This window comes from Prionailurus bengalensis, chromosome F2 (assembly GCF_016509475.1).
Source record: "Prionailurus bengalensis isolate Pbe53 chromosome F2, Fcat_Pben_1.1_paternal_pri, whole genome shotgun sequence".
Taxonomy (NCBI): Eukaryota; Metazoa; Chordata; class Mammalia; order Carnivora; family Felidae; genus Prionailurus; species Prionailurus bengalensis.
The window spans coordinates 72,539,857-72,565,333 of NC_057353.1; the positions used below are offsets into that span (position 1 = coordinate 72,539,857).

Sequence of the window (25,477 nt, forward strand, 5' to 3'; positions counted from 1 at the left end):
CACTCACCGATTCCATAGCGAATCTCTCGACGAAAAACTGGAGAGCCTGGAGGCTGAAGATCTCATGTCTCAGCCGTCACATCAGAACATTACCTGGACGGGGGCAGGAGAAAAGGGGACAAGCGTCATCCAGCGGGACCGGGCAGAAGACATGGTCTCAGACCAACACGCGATTTCATTTGGAGGCTGGCATCCTTGTTAGGAATGTTCCTACACCACCGAGTGGCCGTCCAGGAACGGGAAGGAAAAGAGCCAGCAAACCACTGTTTCGGCGATCCACTTTGGAGCTGGTATCGCCATCCTTGGATCTGTGCGAATGCTCAGGGAGCCTTCGTGTGTTCTATTTCTAGCTCTACAGCGGAGAGCAATTTACAAGTCATTAATTTCTCTAAACATGAAATCAAAGCGTGCTCACAGGTGCGACAGACAGACCCAAGCAGCTCTGTGCCCACGGGGAACGTGGAGGTGTTCCCCCAGCCCAGGGAACCAGCCCAGGGAGGAGGTACAGCCATATGAATATACATATTTCAGGACAGCCCCTCTGAACCTGGGAGAGGATTTTAATTAATGCATGCATACCAAAGCTTAATTGCTGAGTGCACAGAGCACAGGAAGTCTGGGATAAAAGGTGTTACGTAAGGGAACAGCTTCAATATTTGCAGAATGGAGGAGAAATAGAGGTAGGGAGTGAAAACAAGATGAGCCAAGACACCTGCTGGGTCCTTCTCCAGGGATCCGTAGCTCAGAGTGGCAACTTCATTGGGGCCAGGACCTGGGGACACTCCTGACCCACCGTCTTCCTAATCCATCCCCAGTCCTGTCTCATTTACTTCCTAAAGATCTCTCGGCCTGTCTCCCTCTCTCTGTCTCTCTGTCTCTCTCTCTCCCCATCCTCACAACACAGCCCGGGACCAAGCCTCCACCATTCCCACCTGGGTGCCTACAACTGCCTCCTTCCTGGTCTCCTCTCACCCCCACTTCTCCCCCTGCAATCTGGTCCCCCCCACACTGAAGCCAGAATCATCTCCATGGGTTTTTTTTTAACCTTTTACTGTAGAGACTTTTGTAGACACAAAAACAGAGAATATCCTGAACAGCCGTGCACCCACCACCCAGCCCCGACCACCATCAACTCACAACCAATCCTTCCTCTCCCCACGCTATTATTTCCAAGCAAATAATCTCACCATTTCAGTCACAAATAGAACAGCATGCATCTGCAAGACCAGGTCTTTTACGTAAATATCATTGAAATACCATCACCACGCCTAAAAAAAATTATTTAATTCCTTGTCCTCACCAAATACCCAATTTTCAGATTTCTAATAGTCCCATAAATGTCAAAATGTTTTTTTTAAACAATTGTTTTTTAAAATCCGGATCCAAATAAGCTCTATGCCTTATGATTGACTGAGGAGCAGAATGAAAAATTTTAAACACCAGTCTGATTACATCACCCCCCAGCTCTCCACCCCAGCTTAACATTCTTCAATGGTTCCTTAGTGCTTTAGGATAAAACCGAAATCATGTAACATGGGCTCCCTCTCGTCCGTCTCTCTGGCCTCATCTTGTCCGCTCAAACTCACTGCTATAGAGAAATCTTCTTTCAGATTCTGGGACGTGCCAAGGTCCTTCCGTTTCAAGTCTTTTGCTCATGCTACTCCCTCTGCCTGCAAGGCTTCCTCACTTAACCATCTTTGCCTAGTTAACTCCTGTACTTCCTGAAACCTTACTTCTTCAGGGAAATTCTTCTTGCTCCTCCAGATTAGATCATGGAATGTATTTCAGTTTTCATTCATAATTATGCATTCATTAGTGTGAATACTGACTAACATCTGTTGATTGGATTCAATTATAAGCTATATGAGCATAAAGAGTGTGTTGGCGGGGGCGGGGGGGGGGGGGGACGCCTGGGTGGCTCAGCCGGTTAAGCGTCTGACTTCGGCATGGGTCGTAATCTCATGGTTCGTGGGTTCAAGCCCTGCGTCGGGCTCTGGGCTGACAGCTCAGAGCCTGGAGCCTGCTTCGGATTCTGTGTCTCCCTCTCTCTCTACCTGTCTGCTCACACTCTGTCTCTCTCTCAAAAATAAACAAACATTGTATGGAAGCCAATTTGGTAATAAATTTCATGTAAAAAAATTTAAAAAAAAGAAAAAGAAATAATAAACATTTTAAAAGAATGAAAAAAAAAAGTGTGTTTGGATTTCCTCATCGATGTGTCCCCAGCACCAATTACACAGTGGTCACCACAATATTAATAGATATTTGTGGAATACATGATCAAGCCACTTCCTTCAAGCTAAAATGCCAATAATGATTGACTGAATCTTCCCGAACCTTGAATTAGACATTTAAATTGGATGGAGAATTGCCAGTCTTACCCGAAATGCCATGTGTTCGGGAAAGCCAAAGCGATCCTTAAAAAGAAGGGCAATGTCGGAGGACTCCTATTTCCCGATTTCAAAACCTACTACGAAAGCTATAGTTCCCAAAACAGAGTGGTATACGAGTAAGAGGAAATAACCTGCTTTTGCTCCGAATCGGAGACCTTCGTGGACTGCTCCCCTCCCAATCCCAACCTCACTGCACACAACTCAGGCCCTGTTACTTGCATGAGTCGTCAGTGCCCCTCCCAGCCCGGTCCTCAACCTGCTGTTCCTTTGCTTTCCTCGCTCCCCACCCCCCCCACCCCCGAGTGTGGAGGCTGCAACACTGTACGACTGAGTCACTGCTCCTACTTCTTCATTCCCACCCTGAATCTGTTACACGTTTGTGCCCTTGGTCATGTGACTTTGTACCACTTCCCACTAGGGTCGGGGGTGTTTATTCCTCCTCCCCACCGGACCCTGGACTGGACCACGGCCTTATTTAAGCAATGGCATGTGGATGGATGCAAGTGGCAGGGAGTGTGTGGTCCCAGGTCCATGCCTCCTACACCCCTGTCATGTGCCGTGGGAGGACTACATCTCCCCAGACGCTGTTAGCTACTACCTCTCAGTCTGGACCCCAGATTGGTAACACGCAGAGCAGATCTGAACCCAACCAGAAGGCCACCCTGAGCCGGCTGAGCCCGGCCTAGATCAGACAAGTCACAGAGCCATGAGCTTGAATACGAAGATCTGTTGTCAAGCCAGTCGCTGCAGTTCTGAGTTGCTGGGGTTTTTTTAAACCGACTAATACAAATGGGAATGCTAATTTATGGACCCTGTCAAGTATCAACACGGGTTGGAAAAAATGAAGGTCATGCACATGGACAGCAGAGGCGACCGGCAAAGAAGACCTACTTACAGAACACCTACTTGGTGCCAATGTGACCCTCACAATAATCCTGGAAGGTAGACAGCACTGGGCCACCTCTACAGGTGAGAAAGTTGAGGCTCCGAGATGTGAAATGATGCGTCCAACACAGTGTGTGGCAGAACTGGGATTCCAACCCAGGTTTTCGGACTCCAAAAGTTTAAGCCAGGCTTGTCTTCCCCAAAAGGGTCTCACAGATGCTCAAAGACACACCACATGAGCCCTCGGGCCACCGACCCACCTCCACTCTTGTCCCATGTCCTTCGATGGGTCTTCAGGAGAGGCTGCTGGGCTACGGCAGGTGGCCACTGGGCTTCAGGTCCAATCTCCCCAAATTCCAGTCCAGCTCTACCCGAGCGGAGCCTCATCCTGGTCAGTGAGCCTCTGTGGCTCTCAGGCCCCTTGTTTGTGACAGGAGGCCACTGGTCCACACCCAGCCCACGTCGCTAGGCTGGTGTGAAACTCCAGAGAGATGGCGTGTGACAGAGCTGTGTGAGGTGTGGCCCCCAAGTCAGCTGACATCCTGCTGCCCCCACTTGGAAACCACTCAGGGCAGGTTAGCAGCTGCGTGTAGGTCAGTATCTCGCCCACGCGGCTTTTAGACCTGTTTACGTTCTGAGGCTGTTTTGTTTGCTTCTCAAACAGAGATGTTTTCTACTGGTAAAAGTAATCCAGGTCCATCACGAAAAATACTAAGGCACAAAAGTAAAATCTGGTGTCATCCTAACACCGAGAGATAAATACTGTTGGCACTTTAAGGCTATTTCCTTTCTGGGATTGGTTTTTGTAAGAATGAAACAATGCCTTTCAACTAACGATTTCCTCGGAACCAGGGAACTACCAGTAATTTTAAAAAATTCCCCTTTGCATTCGTTCATTCCACCAGACATTCAACAACTATCTGCTTTTGTACCTACTATGTGCCCGAGACTGTTCTTACTGCCTGAAGTCAGAGCCGAGGGCAAAAGAGAGTTCATGATGTCAAACAATACACATTCATTTATTCATTATTTTATAATTCAATGAATAGACAGAGCCTAGTATTTGCTAGGCATTTGCTAATAATAATAATAATAATAATAATAATAATAATAAATAGCAGCAGCTTCTTTGCTGGATGCTATACTCTAACAGCTTCGCTTATTATTAAAAGTTGGCCCTTAAAACAAATGCATCTGTGTTAGAATCCAGAATATGGCTCTTTGAAGAGTTACTTAACTTATCATACTACAGTTTTCTTTTACTTACTTACTTACTTGCTTACTTATTTATTTATTTTAAAACGTTTATTTATTTATGTTTGAGGAGGGGAGGGGCAGAGAGAGAGAGGGAGACAGAGAATCCCAAGCAGGCTCCACACTGGCAGCACAGAGCCCGACGCGGGGCTCGAACCCACAAACCGTGAGATAGTGACCTGAGCTGAAGTCGGACGCTTGACTGACTGACTGAGCCACCCAGGTGCCCCGATGGTTTCCTTTTAAAATCGGGGTCATTAAAGTCCCTATGTCATACAGTCGCCATGAGAATCAGTGAGGAAATGCAGTTAAAGCACTGAGCAAAATGCTCAGTTCCCAGCATCTGATGAATAAATGGGAACGAACAGTGGTGGTAGTGATATTACGGTCTCACTTGATCTTTACGGCCAGCCTACGAGAAGGTGAAACTCAGAGGTTAAGGAACTTGTCCAAAGCTATGCGGGTTCCCGCTCAGGCACCTGGAGCTCAGTCCCACGGGGGCCCCTGTGACACAGGTGGAGAACACGGCACGAGACCACCATGCTGGGGTAGGGAAACTGGAGCATTTCGGCACAACTCCCACCTCTTGGCCCCGCACAGCCAGGGTGTGACCTGAGGCTGAGGGTAGGAAGCCTTCCAGGGAAATCCGCACTGGCCTGCAGTGCCTTCCGGGTTGGGCTCGAAGATACAAGGAGGAGACACACAGCACCTGTAAATAGGCGCTCAATACTTACATGTCGGAGTAAGCGAACGTGTGGTACCAACCCCATGCCCTTCTTTACAACCTCTCATTTCCCGTCACGGCCACCAGTGACGGGAGATTGAGGGCGTGAACCAGAATTCATCGCCAGCGAGCATCACGTCTTTTATCTACCCGTGTTTCTGCTTCTTCTATTGAAATTCTACCCTGTGACTTACGGTATGTCATTCGGGACAGCGATTCCCGCGTGTCACTTGGTACATAAACCCCTCTTTACGGCCAGGCCCCAAATCGGTGTTGAGTTTTATTCAACAGAAGCGACTTCACGGACGTTGGGATGTGTATCCTTTTAGAGAGGATATGATGAACTTTGAGTCATCCGCAGCTGGCTACAGCTGGGACAATGTCTTTTTTTCCCATAACATCATGGCAAACACTTTGCCTATTTACTGATGTGAGTCTTTCCTGGTCTGTGGAAGTTGTAAGTTAGAAAATCAAGGAGCTAGAGAAAATAGCCTGAATACATATTATTTATGTCAGTCTTCCTCTTATCTATTGGAAGCCCAATTTGTCCAGTCCCATTTGAAATTCCCTCTCTTCCAAGAGCCTTCCTCAACAATCCAGCCATCTTGAACTCTCACAGCAGGTAATAGCGGCAACAGTGACCCCTACTGGGCACTTTCTACGCGCCAGACCCCTCCCGGCACAGCACGTTGGCCCCTCACTCAATCCTCACCCTAATCCTGCCAGGAACTGAGATCGTCTGCATTTTACAGATAAGAAAACTGAGGCTCACAGAAGTTAGGTAACATGTGGTCACACGGCTACTTGGAGGTGGCCGATTCAGGATTCAAACCTGGAATGGCTTGATCTCAAAAGCTCAGGGTTCTCCTCACTATGCTACAGAAACCGTATAAATTGAGACTGACTATACCCCATTATTATTTCCTGATTGTTTAAAATAGGTAAGTCAAACCTCTTCTCCAGCGATTGTTGAACAGTGAACTGGTGAATGCTGAGGTCGTCTTGAGTCGGCCATGGGCATTCCATACCAATGCCATGTAACTCCAGACTCGTTGCTGTTTCTCTTCATCTGTCCTCCCACTGCCTGCCAGCCAGTGGTTGGGATGGGCCGCTCCTAATGACTCTCTCTGCCCAGGACTATCCAATCAAGTATGATACAGAAGGAAGCAGATGAGACTCTATGGAAGTCCACCCCCAAGAAAGCCAAGAAAGACTGAGGTGCTAACACCTACGAACCTTAGCCTGGACGCCCTCCCTCTGCCTCACTTGCTGGCTAAGACAACAATCAGAGATAGCGTGGGTCTCTCCTCTCCAAAGAAGAGGTCAGTGAAGGACCCACGATCCAAAAGACTAGATAGAATCACTGCCTTGTTGGATTATAAATTCATGATGACTGTGACCAGGGATCTTACATCCTATGTAAGTGAGGAGGCCAAGTCGGGGCTGGCTGGGCTCACCGTCCAGTCGGGGGCGGGTGGGACAGGGACAGAAACAAGAGATGCTATGACCGCTCCTAAGCAGTCTCACACAATGTCACAGCACCTGCCTCACACATGTTATTAGGTGCCTACCGGATACTCTTTCCCACTGGCCAGAGCTTCCTGTAATGACACTCATCCGTTGGAGAAATGCATCCATCCACTCATCTACTCATTTACTGAAAAAACAGGTGTTACGCTAAATGTCAAGGAGATAATGACGGTTAGCAACAGCCATGGTCTCTGCTTAGAGCCCTTGTTTAAGAGAATGACACATTAATCAAATAACCCCAGGTGTGATGAGAAAAAGGCAAAGTACTGGGTGCCATGGGAGCCTACACATCACAATAAGTAACAATCCTCACCAGTTTAAAAAGTTGCATCCCGAAAACTCTGCCAACCTGAAAATAAATGAACACCAGACACACAGCTTCAGTGAGCCAAGGAGAGAACCACTAAGTCCCCTTGGAAGCACTGGGCGGCCCGCTAGGCTCACTCACTTGCCACATGACCCACTCCCCACCCTGGCAAAAGCAGGCTGACCTCAGCCTGTGCCTAAACCAAAGGACACACTGCCTTCAGGGTCCCCCGGGAAGAACAGCAAGTGCGGAATGTGTGGGTGCTGGGGTTTTGTTGTGCTACCAGCTGTCTTAAGAGTGCGATCGAGGGGCGCCTGGGTGGCGCAGTCGGTTAAGCGTCCGACTTCAGCCAGGTCACGATCTCGCGGTCCGTGAGTTTGAGCCCCGCGTCAGGCTCTGGGCTGATGGCTCGGAGCCTGGAGCCTGTTTCCGATTCTGTGTCTCCCTTTCTCTCTGCCCCTCCCCCGTTCATACTCTGTCTCTTTCTGTCCCAAAAATAAATAAAAAAACGTTGAGAAAAAAAAAAAAAAAAAAAGAGTGCGATCGAGGTCCTTTCAAACAACTGTGTGTTTACTCTCAGGGAGCCTGTGGAGCACAGAGCCGTCTGGATGGCTGCACCCCTGCACGCTGTGTAGGGGCAGGGAGCTGCGGGCAGCCCAGCACTGGGGGGGACTTCAAGCAGGGGAGAGAAGACAGACTCAGGAGCAGTAAGACTTCTGTTCCAGCACAGGTGCTCCCACCTAATTGCTGTGTGACTTGGGACAATAAACTTCACTTCCTTTTTTTTTTTTAAGTTTATTTTTATTTATTTTGAGATAGAACCAGCGGGGAATGGGCAGAGAGACAGAGGATCCGAAGCAGGCTCTGTGCTGACAGCAGATGCAAGGCTTGAACTCACAAACCTTGAGATCATGACCTAAGCCGATGTCAGATGCTTAACCGACTTGAGCCACTCAGTCGCCCCCATAAACGTCACTTCTGCCACTTCTAGAAAATGGTGGCAGCAGACTATCATGTGACCACACACGCTGCATTGATGTTTACAAGTCCATTAAAGGCCAAGTGCATCCTACTGTAAGCAACATCTGAGACTTTCTGCCCAAGGGCTTGCTCTCAGGCACCCAGGGGCAGGCCGGAAGTGCCAGGGAACTAATACTCGCGGGGGTGGCCCTCAGACAAGGATGTGGGGAGTGCCAGCAGAGCAGATGTGGGACGGACAAGTGCCACCATCATAACCGCCTACAACTAGAAAGGGCGCCCAGAGTCCCGACTCAGCAGCCTCTCAGCAAGGCCAGCACCACGGACACAGTTATCACACCGTTGTCCACTGTCCACAGTCAAGGCCTGAGAGTCACCTTCCAGGGGCAGCACCTCAGGGTCCCAGCCTCACCCAGCTGGAGGATGGAAAGGATTTTGCAAGGGAAGGTATTCACCCCTCCCCCACCGGGAGCCCCACTGCTAAGTGCTCACTAGGTACCACGCAGGCCCTGTGTGGGCACCAGACCTTCTGCCACCTCCAGTTACGCTGAATCTCCCCGCAGCCCTGGGTAGTGAGAAGCACAGCTGTCACTGTGGTCCCCAGCTTACAGCGCAGGCAAGAGATTACACAGGGACTGAAAAAATAACATAGCTAATAATATTGGCGTTTCCGACGTGCATCAGACACGACACAAGCAATAACTTCTCTCATCTTCATAACACCCCCAGGAGACAGGTATTGTCACGGCTCCATTTTACAGGGAAGGGAACTGAGGCTAACACAGGAGGAGCATCTTGCTAGAATTTTCACAGCCTGGAAGCGGAATCTAGCTCTGCCTGATTCCAGAACATTCTTCTTTCCCTTAAATCCCACTTGCCCTTCGGAGCAGTGGCAGCCTTAGGAGAGAGGTCTCCACTGTATGGATTTCTCCCCCATGCGGGGACTAAAAAAAGACCTATGACAAGCTGGTTAGACCAGCCTCCCTACCCACGTGCAAGTGCACTCCTGACTCCCCTGAGGAGGTCCTATGAGCATCAACCACCCAGCACCCAACTTAGCAATAGTCCTTGTAATCACCTTATTCCTTCCATTCCTGTGACAGCCATAGTGTCCCCTGGCTCCTACACGTGTCTTACTATTAACACAACTTAACATGGCAGAGGTTCTGTCTCCTCCGACCCCGAGATGATGTCGAGGGATGTGTGTCACAACCGAGGGTATCTCAGAATCAAAGGAGAGAAAGTGTATCTAGGACCTGTTCAGATCTCATCTAATGGAAAGCCCAGAACTGTCTTCGGAAGGCGGTAAATCTGAGGAACGAGCGGCCTGAATAATCTCCTTCAGACTATCCGAAGAATCCAGCCGGGTGCGCCTGCCCCTGCGCGAGGTTCCAGCCCTCAGCCTCCCATCTGTGTGTGGCTCAGACTCCATGCATAACTGCACGTCTACTAGGTAAAGGAAGTGAATTCCTCACTTGTCAGTCCACAGGTGACAAGATCCGACGACTGCCCATTATACTGGAAAAGTGTGAAATAAATATTCGACTCTACCTTCCATTCTGTCATTCATTCGTTCACTCCTACAACAGTTCAACGGATGCCATCACATGCCAACCCAAGCTGGGCACCTTCCTGCTGTGTGAGGCAAAAAAGTCAATCAACGGTTGTTAGCACCTGTGAAAACGGACGTGGGTGCAAAGCACAGAAACGATTCAAATGATAGGACACAGAGTGGCTGCATGGGGTGGGAGGGGAGGAGCATCAGGTTCTGGGGGAGGAATGGGGGAACCAGACAGGGGAAAAAAAAAAGAATAGGAAGAGAGACTTTTTTGCTTCTTTTAATGTTTCTTTATTTTTGAGAGAGAGACAGAGTGTGAGCATGGGGAGGGGCAGAGCGAGAGGGAGACACAGAATCCGAAGCAGGCTCCAGGCTCCGAGCTGTCAGCATAGAACCCCATGCGGGGCTCAAACTCACGAACCGCCAAGATCATGATCTCACGCAGGTCGTGATCTCATGGTCTGTTGAGTTCGAGCTCCATGTCGGGCTCTCTGCTGTCAGCGCAGAGCCCGCTTCGGATCCTCTGTCCCTCTCTCTCTCTGCTCCTCCCCTGCTCATGCTCTCTCTCAAAAATAAACAAACATTTTTTTAAAAACCTACATAACACAGGGGCGCCTGGGTGGCGCAGTCAGTTAAGCGTCCGACTTCAGCCAGGTCACTATCTCGCGGTCTGTGAGTTCGAGCCCCACGTCAGGCTCCGGGCTGATGGCTCGGAGCCTGGAGCCTGTTTCCGATTCTGTGTCTCCCTCTCTCTCTGCCCCTCCCCCGTTCATGCTCTGTCTCTCTCTGTCCCAAAAATAAATAAACGTTGAAAAAATAAAATAAAATAAAAAACCTACATAACACAGAATTTACCATCTTAACCACTTTTAACTGTACAGTTCAGTAGTGTTAAGTATATCCACTTAATCATTGTTGTACAACAGATCTCCAGGAATTTTTCATCTTGCAAATCCGAAACTCTATCCCCATTAGACAACAATTCCCATGTCTCCTTCCCCCAGCCACCGGCAGCCACCATTCCACTTTCCGTCTCTAGGAGTTTGGCCACTTTAGATACGTCACGTAAGCAGAATCGTACAGCATTATTCTTTTTGTAACTGGCTTATCTCACTTAGCAGAATGTCCTCCAGGTTCATCCGTGATGTAGCAGGTGTCCAAAGTTCCTTTCTTTTTAAGGCTGGCTGACGTGCCATTGTGTGGGTGCCACTACTCATCCACGGATGAACATTTGGGTGGCTCCCACCTCTTGGCTGTTTTGAATAGTAAGTATGGGTGTGCAAATATCTCTTTGAGATCCTGCTCTTAATTCTTTTGGATATACGCCTAGTCTTGGAATTGGCGGATCGTACAGCCATTCCATTTTCAATCTCTGAAGAGCCAGCAGACTGTTTTCCACAGAAAACATTTTATGATCCCACCAATAGTGCACAAGGGTTCCAATTTCTAGCCCTCAAGGACAAATGAATGATGTATCTGTTGGATGAATAATGGGCATAGCATAATAACACAATAAATACTTTTTGATGGGCTGACACTTTCTCTCTAGTGACTTACAATCTCCGTAAGTTTACCCAAGACTAGAAAATAAGAACAAAATGCCACACAAACAGAACTGCAAGAACATACTTAAAACCTGCACATACTTACAAAGGCTAACTTTGCTCCGTGACCACACTCAGTACTAGAAGTTCCTCCAGGACGGGGACCACGACTTACCTTCCTCTAAATCTTTGGTCTTGATTTGTAAGGCCCTCCTGGTTAAGGGGCTTGAGGAGCAGCAGGCACACAGCACTATCGGCTGAATGGTTACAGAGGGGCAGGTTCAATCAAGGAAGGCTTACTGGAAGAAGATGGCTTTGAAGGAGGGAGAGGACGGTCTGGCAGAACAAAGGAAGCGGAGGTGAGGCTACAGAGAGGAGCCTGACTCATAAGTGTCATCTCATTCCCGAAGGCAAAGGTAGTTTGTGGGGAAGCCTGCACACAATAACAGAATCACCTGACAGGACCAAAAAAACACAAAAAATCACCTGACATGATGATGCACCATGCTTTACAGGTGCTTAGTAAATACCTATTGACTGAATAGACATCCAGAATGAGATAAAACAACCGGGGTGGGGGGTGGTGTGGAAGGCAAGCGTCAGACTTCAGCTCAATGTATGACCTCATGGTTCGTGAGTTCAAGCCCCGCATGGGGCTCACTGCTGTCAGGGCACAGCCTGCTTTAGATCCCCTGTCCCCCTTCCTCTCTGCCCCGCCCCTGCTTACGCTCTCTCCCTTTAAAATAAACTTAAACACACACACACACACAAGGAAACATCAGAAAGACTTCTGTATGCGCGGTCAAAATGGGAAACGGGGGATTCCTTTTACACGCTAGGGAAACAGTCATGAGACCTAAACTCCACCCCCCCCCAAAAGAAACCCCATATCCATCAGCAGGTGTTGCCTATTCTACCCTCGGCCCGCTCCTGGCCGTGTGTGACTTCTGTCTACAGATTTGCCTATTCTGGGTATTTCATGTAAGTGGAATCACACAATAGGTGGTTGTGTTTTTTTTTAATTAAGTTTATTTATTTTGAGAGAGAGAGAGAAAAGGCGTGAGCAGGGGAGGGCAGAGAAAGGAGAGACAGAGAATCCCAAGCAGGCTCCAGGCGGTCAGTGCACAGCCCCCTGCGGGGCTCGAAAGCAGTAACCGTGAGGTCATGACCTGAGCTGAAATCAAGAGTTGGACATTTAACCGACTGAGCCACCCAGGCGCCCCCAGGTGGGTTTTTTAAATTCTGCCTTTTGTGGCAAAATCTGCAAAAAGGCCCCATTTCCCCAACTTCTGGTTGGACTCAGGCCTCTGGCTCTGATGGAGTCAGGCCTCGCTCCCTGGAATGGTTATTATGGAGGTGGGCCACAGGAGGGACGACGGGGGCCAGGAGACCCTCCCGAGGGGGCGTGAGCATGCCAGCACCAGCTAGAAACGGCTGCTGCCTGGCCCCATCAGCCCCACATTAAGTTCATGCTTCCAGGAGGCCTTGGTTTGCGCTTCTGTTCTGGCCTCTGGCCTAGTTAGTGGCAAAGCAGACAGAGCGAGGGCTTTAGTCAGTCACATTCCAAGGAATTCCCCAGAAAGGGCCCTGAGGCTTTCTACCCAGTACCTTCCTCCTTCCTGCATTCATTTGGGATTCCCCTTCTCTCCAGCAGCACATGTTCCCGCACACGTGGGCCCAACTGATTTAAAACCATCCCAGCAATTTGCTAGTTATTAGTTTGAAGGGGTAGGGGACCCAAGTGGGGTCAATGAGACCTGAAGCTGGAGGTTTCTGGGAAAGCTCTTTCTTGATCATCTGGAAGAGGTCTTGGAAAAGGTGTTTTGTCTCTTCCTCTGGATGTTACAGTACAGACGAAGCTCAAAACAGCTGCGGCCGGTCTCACGACCAGCCTTGGGGAGAAACCCACATGCGAAGAACAGACTCAAAGAACTCCAGGAAGTGGGAGCCGGAGTTTCTGGAATAGAAGCGAATTCCGGATCCTACTTCACCACGTGCCCCTCACATTCCACTCTCCCCCACTGCACCCAAAATGGACTTCTAGGGACTAATGTAAGGGCTCCGTACCCCTCTGGCTGCAGGATGGTTTCAGCCAACAGGGAGCCCCAGCTGGAGACCAGAGCAGGGGCTGGGCATAGTACTAGAATACCAGTCCCTCCCACCCCACTGCCTCTCTGGGGGTCACCGTGAACTGGCCACCCCCCTAAACCCAAGCCTCAGCTCTGGTCAGGCCCTCTCCCCATTGCCCTCGCTGTCCCCAGGCTCCAGTTAGGGTTCTCTCCCCATCTCTCAAGCCAGGCATCCCACAGGAGTCCCAAGGCCACCTGCCCTAAGCACTACACTACCCCTGGAGCCTTGCTACGCCTGCTCAGGACTTTTTCTTTTCTTAAGCTTATTTATTTTGAGAGAAAGAGAGAGAGAGAGAGAGAGCAGGGGAGGGGCAGAGAGAGGGAGAGAATTCCAAACAGGCTCCACCCTGTCAGCACGGAGCCTGACATGGGGTGGAACTCACGAACCTTGGGATCGTGACCTGAGCCTAAATCAGGAGTTGGACGCTTAACTGACTGAGCCACCCAGGCATCCACCTGCTCACGCCTTCTTAAAGATCCCTTTATGTGGCCCACAAGCATAGGAATAGATGCTCAAAAGCATCTGTCATTAGGGAAAAGCAAACTGAAACCACATTAACGTACCATTAATATACCCACTGGCTCAGCCATAATAAAAAGCAAACACAAAACATAAAATAACAAGTCTTAGGAGGTAGAGAAATCAGAACTCTCATTCACTGCTGATAGGGATGTAAAATGATTCGGCCACTTTGGAAAAGTCTGGCAGGTCCTCACGAGGTTAAACCTAGAGCCACCCAACGACTCGATTCCACCCCTAGACATACACCCCAAAGAATTAAAAACAGCTTTTCCAACAACTACTTGTACATGAAGGTTCACAGCGGCACTATTTACAATAGCCAGGGGTGGGAAGAACCCAAATGTCTCTCACTGGATGGACGCATAAACAACTATGATCTATCCGTACGGTGAAACATTATTTAGCCATAACTAGGAACAGAGTACTGCAAAATGCTACATGAACGAACTTCACATCATGCGAAGTGTAAGAAGCCAGACGCAAAAGGGTACCTCTATATGCGACATCCCAAACAGCTAATTCCAGAGAGACAGAAAACAATGGTTGCCAAGGGTTTGGGGGGGGGGGGGGAGGCGGAGATGGGGAGTGACTATTTAATGGGTACAGGGTCTCCTTTTGGATGATGACATGATGATGGAACAACATGGCGAATGTACTAAATGCCACTGAATTACATTCTTTAAAATGGTTAATTAATTTCATGTCAGCTTTATCTCACTTAAAAAATCGTTTATGAAATTCTCCTCAAATTATCTTAATTCAAGGGGACTGTGTGTGTCTTGTGGGGAGAAGGATTGGCCACCCCTCCCTCCCCCCGCACCACCGCCACCTTGTGGACTTAGAATTATATGAGTCAATGTACTTTCTTGTTTCAATTAAGCCCACCTTGTTCTATGCTTCAGGAAGCTTCCTAACTGGCCGACCTACTCAACCACGTCACAGCTGGGTGGCTGCGGGCATGTGTCTAAGCTTCTCTGAGTCTTAGTTTCCTCATCTGCAAAACAGAGCTGATAATACCAACATCATTGGGTTGGTTCAGGATTACTGGGACATTAACTTAAGAAAAGTATATAGGGGCGCCTGGGTGGCTCAGTCTGTTAAGCCGCCGACTTCGGCTCAGGTCATGATCTTGTGGCCCGTGAGTTCGAGCCCCGCGTCGGGCTCTGTGCTGACAGCTCAGAGCCTAGAGCCTGGAGCCTGTTTCGGATTCTGTGTCTCCCTCTCTCTGCCCCTCCCCCGTTCATGCTCTGTCTCTCTCTGTCTCAAAAACAAATAAGCGTTAAAAAAAATTTTTTTTTAAAAGTATATAAAATGGGGGCCCCTGCGGGGCTCAGTCAGTTAAGCGTCCGACTTCAGCTCAGGTCATGATCTCACGGTTCATGGATTCAAGCCCCGCATCGGGCTCTGTGCTGACAGCTCAGGGCCTGGAGCCTGCTTCGGATTCTGTGTCTCCCTCTCTCTCTCTGCCCCTCCCTGCCCTCTCAAAAATAAACATTAAAAAAAATTTGTTTAAAAAGTGTATAAAATGTATCTAGAACATTAGATGGGGCTCAAAGGATAATGTCATTCATTCCTTTTAATACCAAATTATGACTCTTTCTCTGTGGCAATCAATGTCTTACTGCTGCTAATACCAATACACCATCCCAGTCCCCTTGGTGTGAAGTAAGTGTCTACTGAATTGAACTGTCCAAGGTTTCATTAATTTATCAAAAAAGAAAAAAAAACATCTTCAACTGAACTGAGCCAGATCCTACACTAGATCCTGTGGGTACCAAATACAGTAACAGCAGAACAGTATCTGCTCTCCGGAAGCCACAAAACAGTAAGGGAGACAGAGGTGTAAACAAAACCAGGCATTAAAATGTTTCAGATGCCTTGACAAAAGTCTATACAGACAAGATGATCAATTCTCCTGGGAATCAGGCTGGTCAGAATGGCTTCCTGGAAGGGGAGACACTCAGGATCAGGAGAAGGGGCTCATGGAATGGACCAATGTCACGGGCACTCAAGGCAGAGGGCCCCACCTGAGCAAAGGCGTGGGGACCTGACACAGGGAGGGAGGGTGAGGGGTATGGACACATCTCCCACAGAAGCTGCAGGGGGGAGGAGGGAGGAGAGGGAGGTAGACGAGGAGAAGGAGAAGTGTGAAAAATGACACTAAAGGAACACAGAGTTGGACCATCGGAGACGGCCTTATAGGAGTTCAGGAGCGGACAACTATATGACTCCACAGAACAGTTAAGACGATCTGCTCTAGCACTTTCCACATGCGGTCTGGCTTCCGAACTCCTGGATACAAATGCAGCGTCTAGATTTGACCATACGGTATTTCCTGGCTCCTGCCCTCCGCCTTCTCACTTACCTTGGGCTCCTCTGCTCCGCCCCCTCAGCTCCCTCTGCTAAGTGTCACTTCATTGTCTTCACAAGTCCAGACACTTCCATCATCTTCTTCCTTCCTCCTTCCCCAAAACTCTCTCCCAAAGATCAACGGCAAACAGCACGCTGAGGTAGGCTCTGTGCCCCCACGGTCATGGCTCATCCTGGTTTACCGCCCACAAAGGGGCCTGAGCCAGGGAAAGAGCCAGAGGCTTGAAGGCACAGGTGCTGGGTTCAGATCCAGTTGTCAGCTGCTTATTCCGGGACCTCAGGCAGGTCAGCAGGCAGGCTGAAGCCTTGTTTCTTCACAGTTGATTCTTTCTTTCTTTCTTTTTTTTTTTTTTTTAGGTTTATTTATTTTGAGAGGCCAGGGGAGAGGAGCAGAGAAGAGAGGGAGAGAGTGAATCCCAAGCAGGCTCTACACAGTCAGCACGTAGCCAGACCAGGGGCTCGATCCCACGAACTACAAGATCATGAACTGAGCTGACCTCAAAAGGGAGCCAGTCGTTTAACCAACCGACTGAGCCACCCAGGCGCCCCTCCTTCATTATAATAAAGGCAGAGCTGGAAATGACCTCAATACCCACCTGCATCACCTTCCACACTTGCTGCTGAGGCAATCGAGGACCTCAAGGTTAAGCAAGCAGCTTGAGGTGAAGGTTGAGGGCAAAGTCAAGTCTATGTAAAAGTACACTATTAAATAAAACGAAGTCACCAACTGGCTTATGTCCGTAACAGTTCTTACAGCCCATACCCACGCCACTCTTTGTTTAATTTACAACGTTCTGATTAAAGAAACACTGCATAGGGGCGCCTGGGTGGCTCAGTCGGTTGGGCGTCCGACTTCGGCTCAGCTCACGATCTCACGGTCCATGAGTTCGAGCCCCACGTCGGGCTCTGGGCTGACAGCTCAGAGCCTGGAGCCTGTTTCAGATTCTGTGTCTCCCTCTCTCTCTGCCCCTCCCCCGTTCATGCTCTGTCTCTCTCTGTCTCAAAAATAAATAAACGTTAAAAAAAAAATAACTTAAAAAAAAAAGAAACACTGCATAATATCTAAAACTCAACGGTATGAAATATGAGGACCAAGAGTGCTACAATTATCATAGGATCATACAATTTCCTTTTCTTCACTTTGATCTCATTAGCCAACCCTCTCATTATACAGACGAGAAAACTGAGTTTCCCAGGGAGGGAAAGTGATGTTCCCAAAGACACAGACCCTATTGGAGTGAACGCTGGAATGCAACTCGTGACTCTGGCTCTCAAAAACTGTTTTTCTCTATAATATCGAATCATAGCAACAAAAAAGCTACTAGTTATCACCAAATGAGTCAGAGTATCTCTGGGACAAATATATACATTAGAAAAGGTACTGAAGTGATTAGTCTGCTCGCTTTGGTGACACATATACTAAAATTGGAAATGAAGCAGTGGTTGGCCACTTTAACATATAAAGAACTGCTACAAATAAAAAAAATAAATAAAAATATGAGCAAAAGCTACATACAGACGATTCATAAATTAAGAAAGCCGAGGGCTAAGAGATGAAAATATGTTCAACCTCAGTGTTAAATTTAAAAATGCTGGGGCGCCTGGGTGGCGCAGTCGGTTAAGCGTCCGAGTTCAGCTCAGGTCATGATCTCGCGGTCCGTGAGTTCGAGCCCCGCGTCGGGCTCTGGGCTGATGGCTCGGAGCCTGGAGCCTGCTTCCAATTCTGTGTCTCCCTCTCTCTCTGCCCCTCCCCCGTTCATGCTCTGTCTCTCTCTGTCTCAAAAATAAATAAACATTTGGGGCGCCTGGGTGGCGCAGTCGGTTAAGCGTCCGACTTCAGCCAGGTCACGATCTCGTGGTCTGTGAGTTCGAGCCCTGCGGCGGGCTCTGGGCTGATGGCTCAGAGCCTGGAGCCTGTTTCCAATTCTGTGTCTCCCTCTCTCTCTGCCCCTCCCCTGTTCATGCTCTGTCTCTCTCTGTCCCAAAAATAAATAAACGTTGAAAAAAAAAAATTTTTTTTTAAATTAAATAAATAAATAAATAAACATTAAAAAAATTTTTTTAAAAATGCAAATAAAGGGGCTCAGTCGGTTAAGCGTCCCACTTTGGCTCAGGTCATGATCTCGCACTTTGTGAGTTCGAGTCCCACATCAGGCTCTGTGCTGGCAACTTGGAGCCTGGAGCCTGCTTTGGATTCTGTGTCTCCCTCTCTCTCTGCCCCTCCCCAGCTCCGGTTCTCTCTCTCTCCCTCAAAATAAATATTTAAAAAAAATTTTTTTTAATGCAAAAATCTGAAAGCCACCTGGGTGGCTCAGTCTGTTCAGGTCCAACTCTGGGTTTCAGCTCAGCTCTTGCTCTCATAGCTTCATGGGTTCGAGCTCCACATTGGGCTCTGTGCTGGCAGCTCGGAGCCTGCTTGGGATTCTGTGTCTCCCTCTCTCTCTGCCCCTCCCCAACTCATGCTGTCTCTGTCTCAAATAAAACTTAAAAAAATTTTTTTAAATGCAAATAAAAACAACTTTTATCTTTAGTCTATCAACTGTGGAAAGATTAATACAGTTGATCATGCTCATGGCTGACATGGGATTCAAGAAATGTGCACTCTCTTGGGGCGCCTGGGTGGCTCATTGGTTAGGTGTCCGACTATTGACTTTGGTTCAGATCATGATCTTACTGTGCGTGGGTTCGAGCCCCGTGTCAGACCCCACCCTGGCAGTGCAGAGACTGCTTGGGATTCTCTCTCTCTCCCTCCATCTTTGCCCCTCCCCTGCTCACTCTCGTTCTCTCTCTAAAATAAATAAACCAAAAAAAAAAAAAAAGTGCGTTCTCAAGAAAGTGCTCTGAGAAATCTAAATTGGTAAACTTTCTGAAACACAGCTTGGCAATACGTATGACACTTTAAAACGTGTGTACCCTTGGACTCAGCAATTCCACCTCTAGGAATTTGTCGTAAGTAAATACGTGGACGAGGACATAAATGCAAGAATCAGAAACAACCTAAATGTCTACCAGTAAAGAATCGATGAAGTGAATTATGGTATGCCAGAGGCCATTAAAAATGATAACATACAATTTATTCATGTGGACATTCCCAATATATTAAGTGGAAAAAAAACCAGATTATTGTATAAGATTCTGTCAGCGTCTGCAGAAACCATGTAGCTGTGAGTCCCTCTCAAGGTCATCTCTTGGTGGCTGGAGATCACCATCTTCTCTCTACTCTTTCCTGTTCTTTCTGGACTTTGTTCCGAGTACGTGTTATATGTTTCTACTCAGCAGGGGGTGCAGAAATGTACATAAAGTAGATTAGTGATTGCCTGTGGCTGGGGGTGAAGGGTTGGGGGAAATGGTGGTTTACTACCAACGGGGAGTATGGACGAGGTGACAAAAATGTCCTAAAATTGACAGTTGAGGGCTGCACAACTCTGGGACTATACTAAAAACCACTGAATTCTGCACTGTGAGTGGGTGAATTATACGGTATGCGAATTATATGAATTAAACCTCAGAAAAGGCGTTACAGAAATATAATTTAAAAATCTACTTAAAAAAGTGTAAAAAGCCTTGAGGATAAAAAAACAAAAGGTAACAGTGAGCTGAGCTGGGATGTGAGAGCAGGGGTACAAAGCTCTCACACGCGACTGGGGCCGTCTGTTCTCTGGTCTATATGGGCAGAACCTAGCCAACACGAATCTCTCGATACGCTTCCCCATCAGCCTGGGTCTCCCAGCCCACTGGGGCGCCGGCTCACTGGCCACCAGGCACCCAGTCTCCTGATGCAGTGGCCCACGCGTCTGACCGTGTAGACAAGGCCTGGAGACCACCCACTGCCCAAGGGCCCTTCTGCACGCCCACTCAGACAGCCGGCCTCTCCACCTCTCCCTAACCGTCCTGGCCTCAGAAGGCCCAGGGCCACCTTGCGGGCTCGGGGGCTTTTGAACAACTGAATCCTCCCGGTGACACGCTGGGATCAGAACCCACACGGGCCATCCCACTCTGCTCTCAGCAGGTGATGAAAGGGACTCCCAAGAGCATTTGCAGCCCCTACCAGATGGTGGGCACTCGGCTGTGCACCGCTCTTATGACAGAGGACAAAACGCACTGGCCTCCTGGAGCTCAGAGACCAGCGGGGAGAAGGGATTAGGGCCACCCTCCTTCCCCATCTTGTCCCCGCTCACTTCTCCAGGCTCAAGGTGCTGCTGCTGCCCGAGTCCCCGGCGGCCACGCTTTCCCCATCTCACACCCGGCACCCTTCTCCGATCCCTGGCTCACGCTGGCTGTGGCCACCGCTCTGTCCAAGTGTCCGCCCTCGGCCCCAAAGCCCCCTCGCCCCTTGCCTGCTCTGCGGACGTGCTTCTCAATACGGTCACATGGCAGGGGGAACATCACCGCACTTCTGGAGGACTGGCCCCCTAGCGTCCCTCTCGGCCTTCGGGCTGTGAGCACAGGCCCTGAACCTCCTGCTCCCAGTCGGACGTCTGGGAAGTTCTCCACAAGTACCGTTTGGAGGCACGGCTAGAACGTACAAGTGGAAGGTGTAGTCACGCCAGCATTGGCCACAGGCCTATCTACCGCCACCTGCAACCGTCGCTCTGGTCAGTCTTAGGTTTCTGGGGCTGCCGTTGCGACATACAGACGAGGTGCCTCTGTCACAGTTCTGGACACCAGGAGTCTGTCATCAAGGTGTCAGCAGGGCAGCACTGTCTCCAATGCCTCCGGGGAGAATCTTTTCTTGCCTCCTCCTGGTCCGCGCTGCTTGGCAGTCTTGGGCACTAGTCGGCTTCCAGGCGCATCCCTGCTGTCACATGGCAGCCGCCTTCTCCCGTGTCTTCGCTTCAGCTCCTCTCCGCGCGCGCCTGCCTGCGTGTCCCAAGTTCCCCTGTTTATAAGGACACGAGCCACACGGGATCAGGCCCCACCCTGACGACCTCACCTTTTCACTTGGTTACCTCGAAGGGACCTCATTTTCTAATGAAGTCCCGATGGCTAGGACTCCACATATCCTTTTTGGAGAATACGACTCAATCCCTAACAATCAGCAGCAGCAGGACGAGGCCTGCTTCTGCTCCCAGTTAACACACGCAGGCCATTCTCGCTGCACAGAGATCGCCCCCACCACCCTGTAAAGTGGAAGTATTATTCTCTCCACGGGCCAAGTGCAAAGCTGAGGCTCCGAGAGGCTCAGAACCTGCCCAAGGTGAGCAGGGTCCAGGGTCGGTCAGTAAAAGGCCGAATGATGACTCAACCTCAGTCCGGGATCCAAGCTCTTACCCAGTCGTCTACGCCGCAGAAGCTTTGTGTTTGATGACGTGATTACCCTCCGCAGCCTTTCTGTTTCAGCTCCAACACGATTCCCATCTGCAAATGCTCAGCACTGTGACTGCCTTCAAAGCGGAAGCTTAAAATATCATCACTGAACTCAATTTACCCCAACCAACTCCCAACTCCTCCAGGATGGGAATACCCCCCCACGTAGACACCCTATGTCCGTTAAGACTCTTCCTGGAAAACGTGTGTCTACTAATTCACGCAGCCCCGCGTATGCAAACTCTTGAATTTGCTAGTTGTCTACCATAGCTGCGTGGACGGCCTCACCCTTTTTTCAGGATGACACATTCCTGAACTCTGGCAACCGGCCCCAGGAGGTGGCTCCTGACGGCCCTGCAAGGCACAGAGCAGCCTACGGAAAGACTCAGACTCAGGGCGTGGAGTCAGGAAGCCTGCACCCAAGTCGACTTCCGCTTCCTCCTCCACGTGAACCCCCCCTCCACACACACACACACACACACACCCGGAATGTCAGGGCCCCTCTCCTTCTGGTCCTTACAGGACCTGACAGAGTTTCTCCAACTTATCAGAAAAGAGGTTGTCAAAACCCAAGGTAAAAGACAATAAAGGAATCGTTCATGCAACCAACAGGACTGGAGAACATCTGGTCTACCGCGGGGTGGGCACAACGGCCTCCCCGAGATGAACACAACTGGAGGAGAGAGAAATTCATGCCGTGCGCAAGAGCGTGTGCTCAGGCGGGCCCTGCACTACACTTTCTCACTCAGCCATCGCTCATTAAGGCAGCACATGCCCATTTCACAGGTGGAGAAATGCAGGCTCAGCAAGGAAAGTGGCTTGTCAAGGGCACTCAGCGAGGAAGAGCGCCAGGGCTGACCCCAGGTCTGAGCGGCTGCAAAGCCCGGGCTGCTTTCTTCCTCTCGTGTCCGCTCAGGCTGGAGCTTGACCCGGATCTGGCATCAGCTTGGAGGGCACTAAGGGGAGGGCAGTGAGCTAGGAACCGGCTGGGTGATTCGGGAGAGATGGCCGAGAAGCCTGGCCTGAGGCAGGAAGGGGGGACTGCACCACAGACACTGGGATTCAGAGTTGGGCTGGGTTGGGAGAGAGGCAAGAGAGAAAGGTGAGGGGCGAGAGACCCTAAGAAAGTCTTCCCTCTTCTCTAGGCTCAGACCTAGGAGGCAGGGCCCTCAGGGAAACCGCATCACAGCTCTTGCTTCCTGATCCATCAGAACAGGAACCGAGGAGCTGAAGGTGTGGGAGGAGAAGAGAAGGAAGAGGGCAGCGGGCTTGCCTCTTCCTCCCCGGTCCCCACTGCAGCCTGAACGGAGCACGTAAGGGGACGCACAGACTGGAAGGACCAGAGGCCGGAGGAGGCTGCGGTCTTGCGACACAGACGTGACTCAGCCTCGCAAACAAGCCAGAAAGCTGAGTGTCGTCAACAGCAGCCCCTTCCCCCCAGCCCCCGCACCCATCAGTCCCCAGGCCATTGCAGTCCCCATGCATATTCAACTCAAGGATTACGCCCTGCAACAAGTCTTCTCTGACCCTCCCTGCAAGGTGGGGTCAGGCGCCTCTTCACGAGCACCCGATGATACCTTGTTTTCCCGCAGGAGCCCACAAAACACACTGGCTCATAAGTTTCCGAGCACGGCTGCCCCTCTGCACAACCCCAGTGGGCAACACTACAGCCGGCTACTCAGTGGACACTTGATAAAGAAAGAAAGGGGGCATAGGGAGAGAGGGAGGGGCTACAGATGTTAGGGGCACCCAAAGAATAAAACGACTAGGACAGGAAAGATTGGGAACGGCTTCTCAGAGAAGGTGCATTGGAACCATACTTTTTTAAATTTTTTTTTAACGTTTATTTTTGGGACAGAGAGAGACAGAGCATGAACGGGGGAGGGGCAGAGAGAGAGGGAGACACAGAATCGGAAGCAGGCTCCAGGCTCTGAGCCATCAGCCCAGAGCCCGACGCGGGGCTCGAACTCACGGACCGCGAGATCATGACCTGAGCCGAAGTCGGACGCTTCACCGACCAAGCCACCCAGGCGCCCCACTATACTTTTTTTTAAAGTCCGATTTAGGGGTAGGTGGAGAAGTTAAGGGAAAGGGCAATTCAGGTGGAAAACCATAGCGAGACCGTGAAGGTGTAAATGTATATGATTTGATGGAACAAGAATCATCTAGAGCTCATGTAAGGTGGCGATCCCATTGTGTATTGATACAGATATTTTGGGGGCTACAAGAAACAGAAAACCCAACTCAAAATGGTCTAACGTTGGGGTTTCCAGTGTGTCTTGCTTCTTCCGCCCTTCTGTTCTGACAAGCTCAACATGTTCTCCCTAAGCAAGGCCCCTCGTGGTCCCAAGATGGCTGCCACGGTTCCAGGTATCACATGCCAACCCCACCATGTTCCATAGCAGGAGAGCCTACTTCTTCCTAAATGTCTCCTTTTTTTTTTTAATTTTTTTTTTTAACGTTTATTTATTTTTGAGACAGAGAGAGACAGAGCATGAACGGGGGAGGGGCAGAGAGAGAGGGAGACACAGAATCGGAAGCAGGCTCCAGGCTCTGAGCCATCAGCCCAGAGCCCGCTGCGGGGCTCGAACTCACGGACCGCGAGATCGTGACCTGAGCCGAAGTCGGACGCCCAGCCGACTGAGCCACCCAGGCGCCCCATAAATGTCTCCTTTTAAGATGGAGCAAAATCTTTCTCATCGCTCCCCACCCCCCCACCGCCGCCCCGACCCCAGAAATTTCTCTTCATATTTCATAGTCGGGGCTGGGTCACATGCCCATGCCTGGGCAAATCACTGCCAAGGGGGACAGGACCCAGTGATTCACCCCTGGGGCGGGGGCTGACCTCCGTCAAGCCCCTAGAAGATCAACTTCCGAAGATCAACGTTCTGTGTGCAAAAGGAAGAAGAGGAAAGGGTTTTGGATAAGCAACCAAGAGCGTCCGCGGCACCTTCTCACCCGCTCACCTCCAAGTGCACCGTTAAGACGCAGCGTAAGCTGCAGACGCCCCACATCCCCACCCTTCTGCGATTCTATTTTAGGTCCGAGGAAGTAACCGTCCTAGGAGAGGAAACTTGCAAAAGGCTTCTATGGGAAGGTCTATAAACAACACTGCAGTTGGCTTTTCTAGACCAGGAGCTGTGTGACAGTAGGCAGGAGAATGACTGCATTCCAGTTTTATTTGAAGGGGGTTTTACCTTTCTCCTTGAACGAACGTTTTCCCTAGACCTCCAAAAAAAATAATTAAATAGCCAGCACATTCCTACCACAAAGACTTCAGCCCAGCTCGTCTCGGCCTTCAATACCCTTCCCAACTCTGTTCACTGAAGCCCCGCCCACCCAGGAAGAGAGAGCTCAGATGGTTCGGTTCACCTGACTACCCCCGCCGGGGTGACTGTCTCCCCTCTCCACGCGTGGGGCTATTATTCCCTTCTGACTTTTGTATGGGGTGGACAGACGTGGTCCACAATCATAAATGGTTACTTTTCTTTCTCTTCTCATCAACCAGCAGAAATTCTACCATGTGAACTTTTGATTTTTCATCTTTGTGCCCCAGGTGCCCGCAGAGGGCACAGGATGTGCCGGGAACGCTGTGCAACAAAGACTCTACGTGGAATCAGTTCATTCGTGTGTCCTCCTCTGGTGGTCACGTAAAGGAGAATTCTTATACCATTTGGAACCTGCTCCCTTCTGTTGCGTACCCATTAGGCACCAAGCACTCGGCCACTTTCTGTATGTATGGTTTTATTTTACGCCGTTTCAAAAAACCTGCGTACTTTTCAAAATTCACAGAAGAGGAACCGAAAAGCTTTGAAAGGCCAAGGGCAGACTCTCCCAAGGCGACATGAGGAATTAGGGCGTGGAATTCAAATTCAAGTCTTCCGAGGAGGTGTTGCATCACAGTCGAGAGCGTGGGCACTGAACCCAGACCCCCTCGCTTAAAATCCTGTCACCCACCAGCTATTGGACTTTGGG

The 25,477-nt window shown here is 49.8% G+C and overlaps 1 protein-coding gene across 4 annotated transcripts in view; it reads right to left on the bottom strand.

The window, feature by feature from the left end:
* Positions 1 to 25,477, bottom strand: part of ASAP1 (ArfGAP with SH3 domain, ankyrin repeat and PH domain 1) — a 343,719-nt gene that overhangs the window by 308,206 nt on the left and 10,036 nt on the right. For all 4 annotated transcript variants that reach the window (XM_043601770.1, XM_043601772.1, XM_043601771.1 and 1 more), the window contains exon 2: positions 8 to 93. In XM_043601770.1, coding sequence (XP_043457705.1) covers positions 8 to 66 — 59 coding nt within the window. In that variant the 5' untranslated portion in view covers positions 67 to 93. The remainder of the gene's footprint in view (positions 1 to 7; positions 94 to 25,477) is intronic.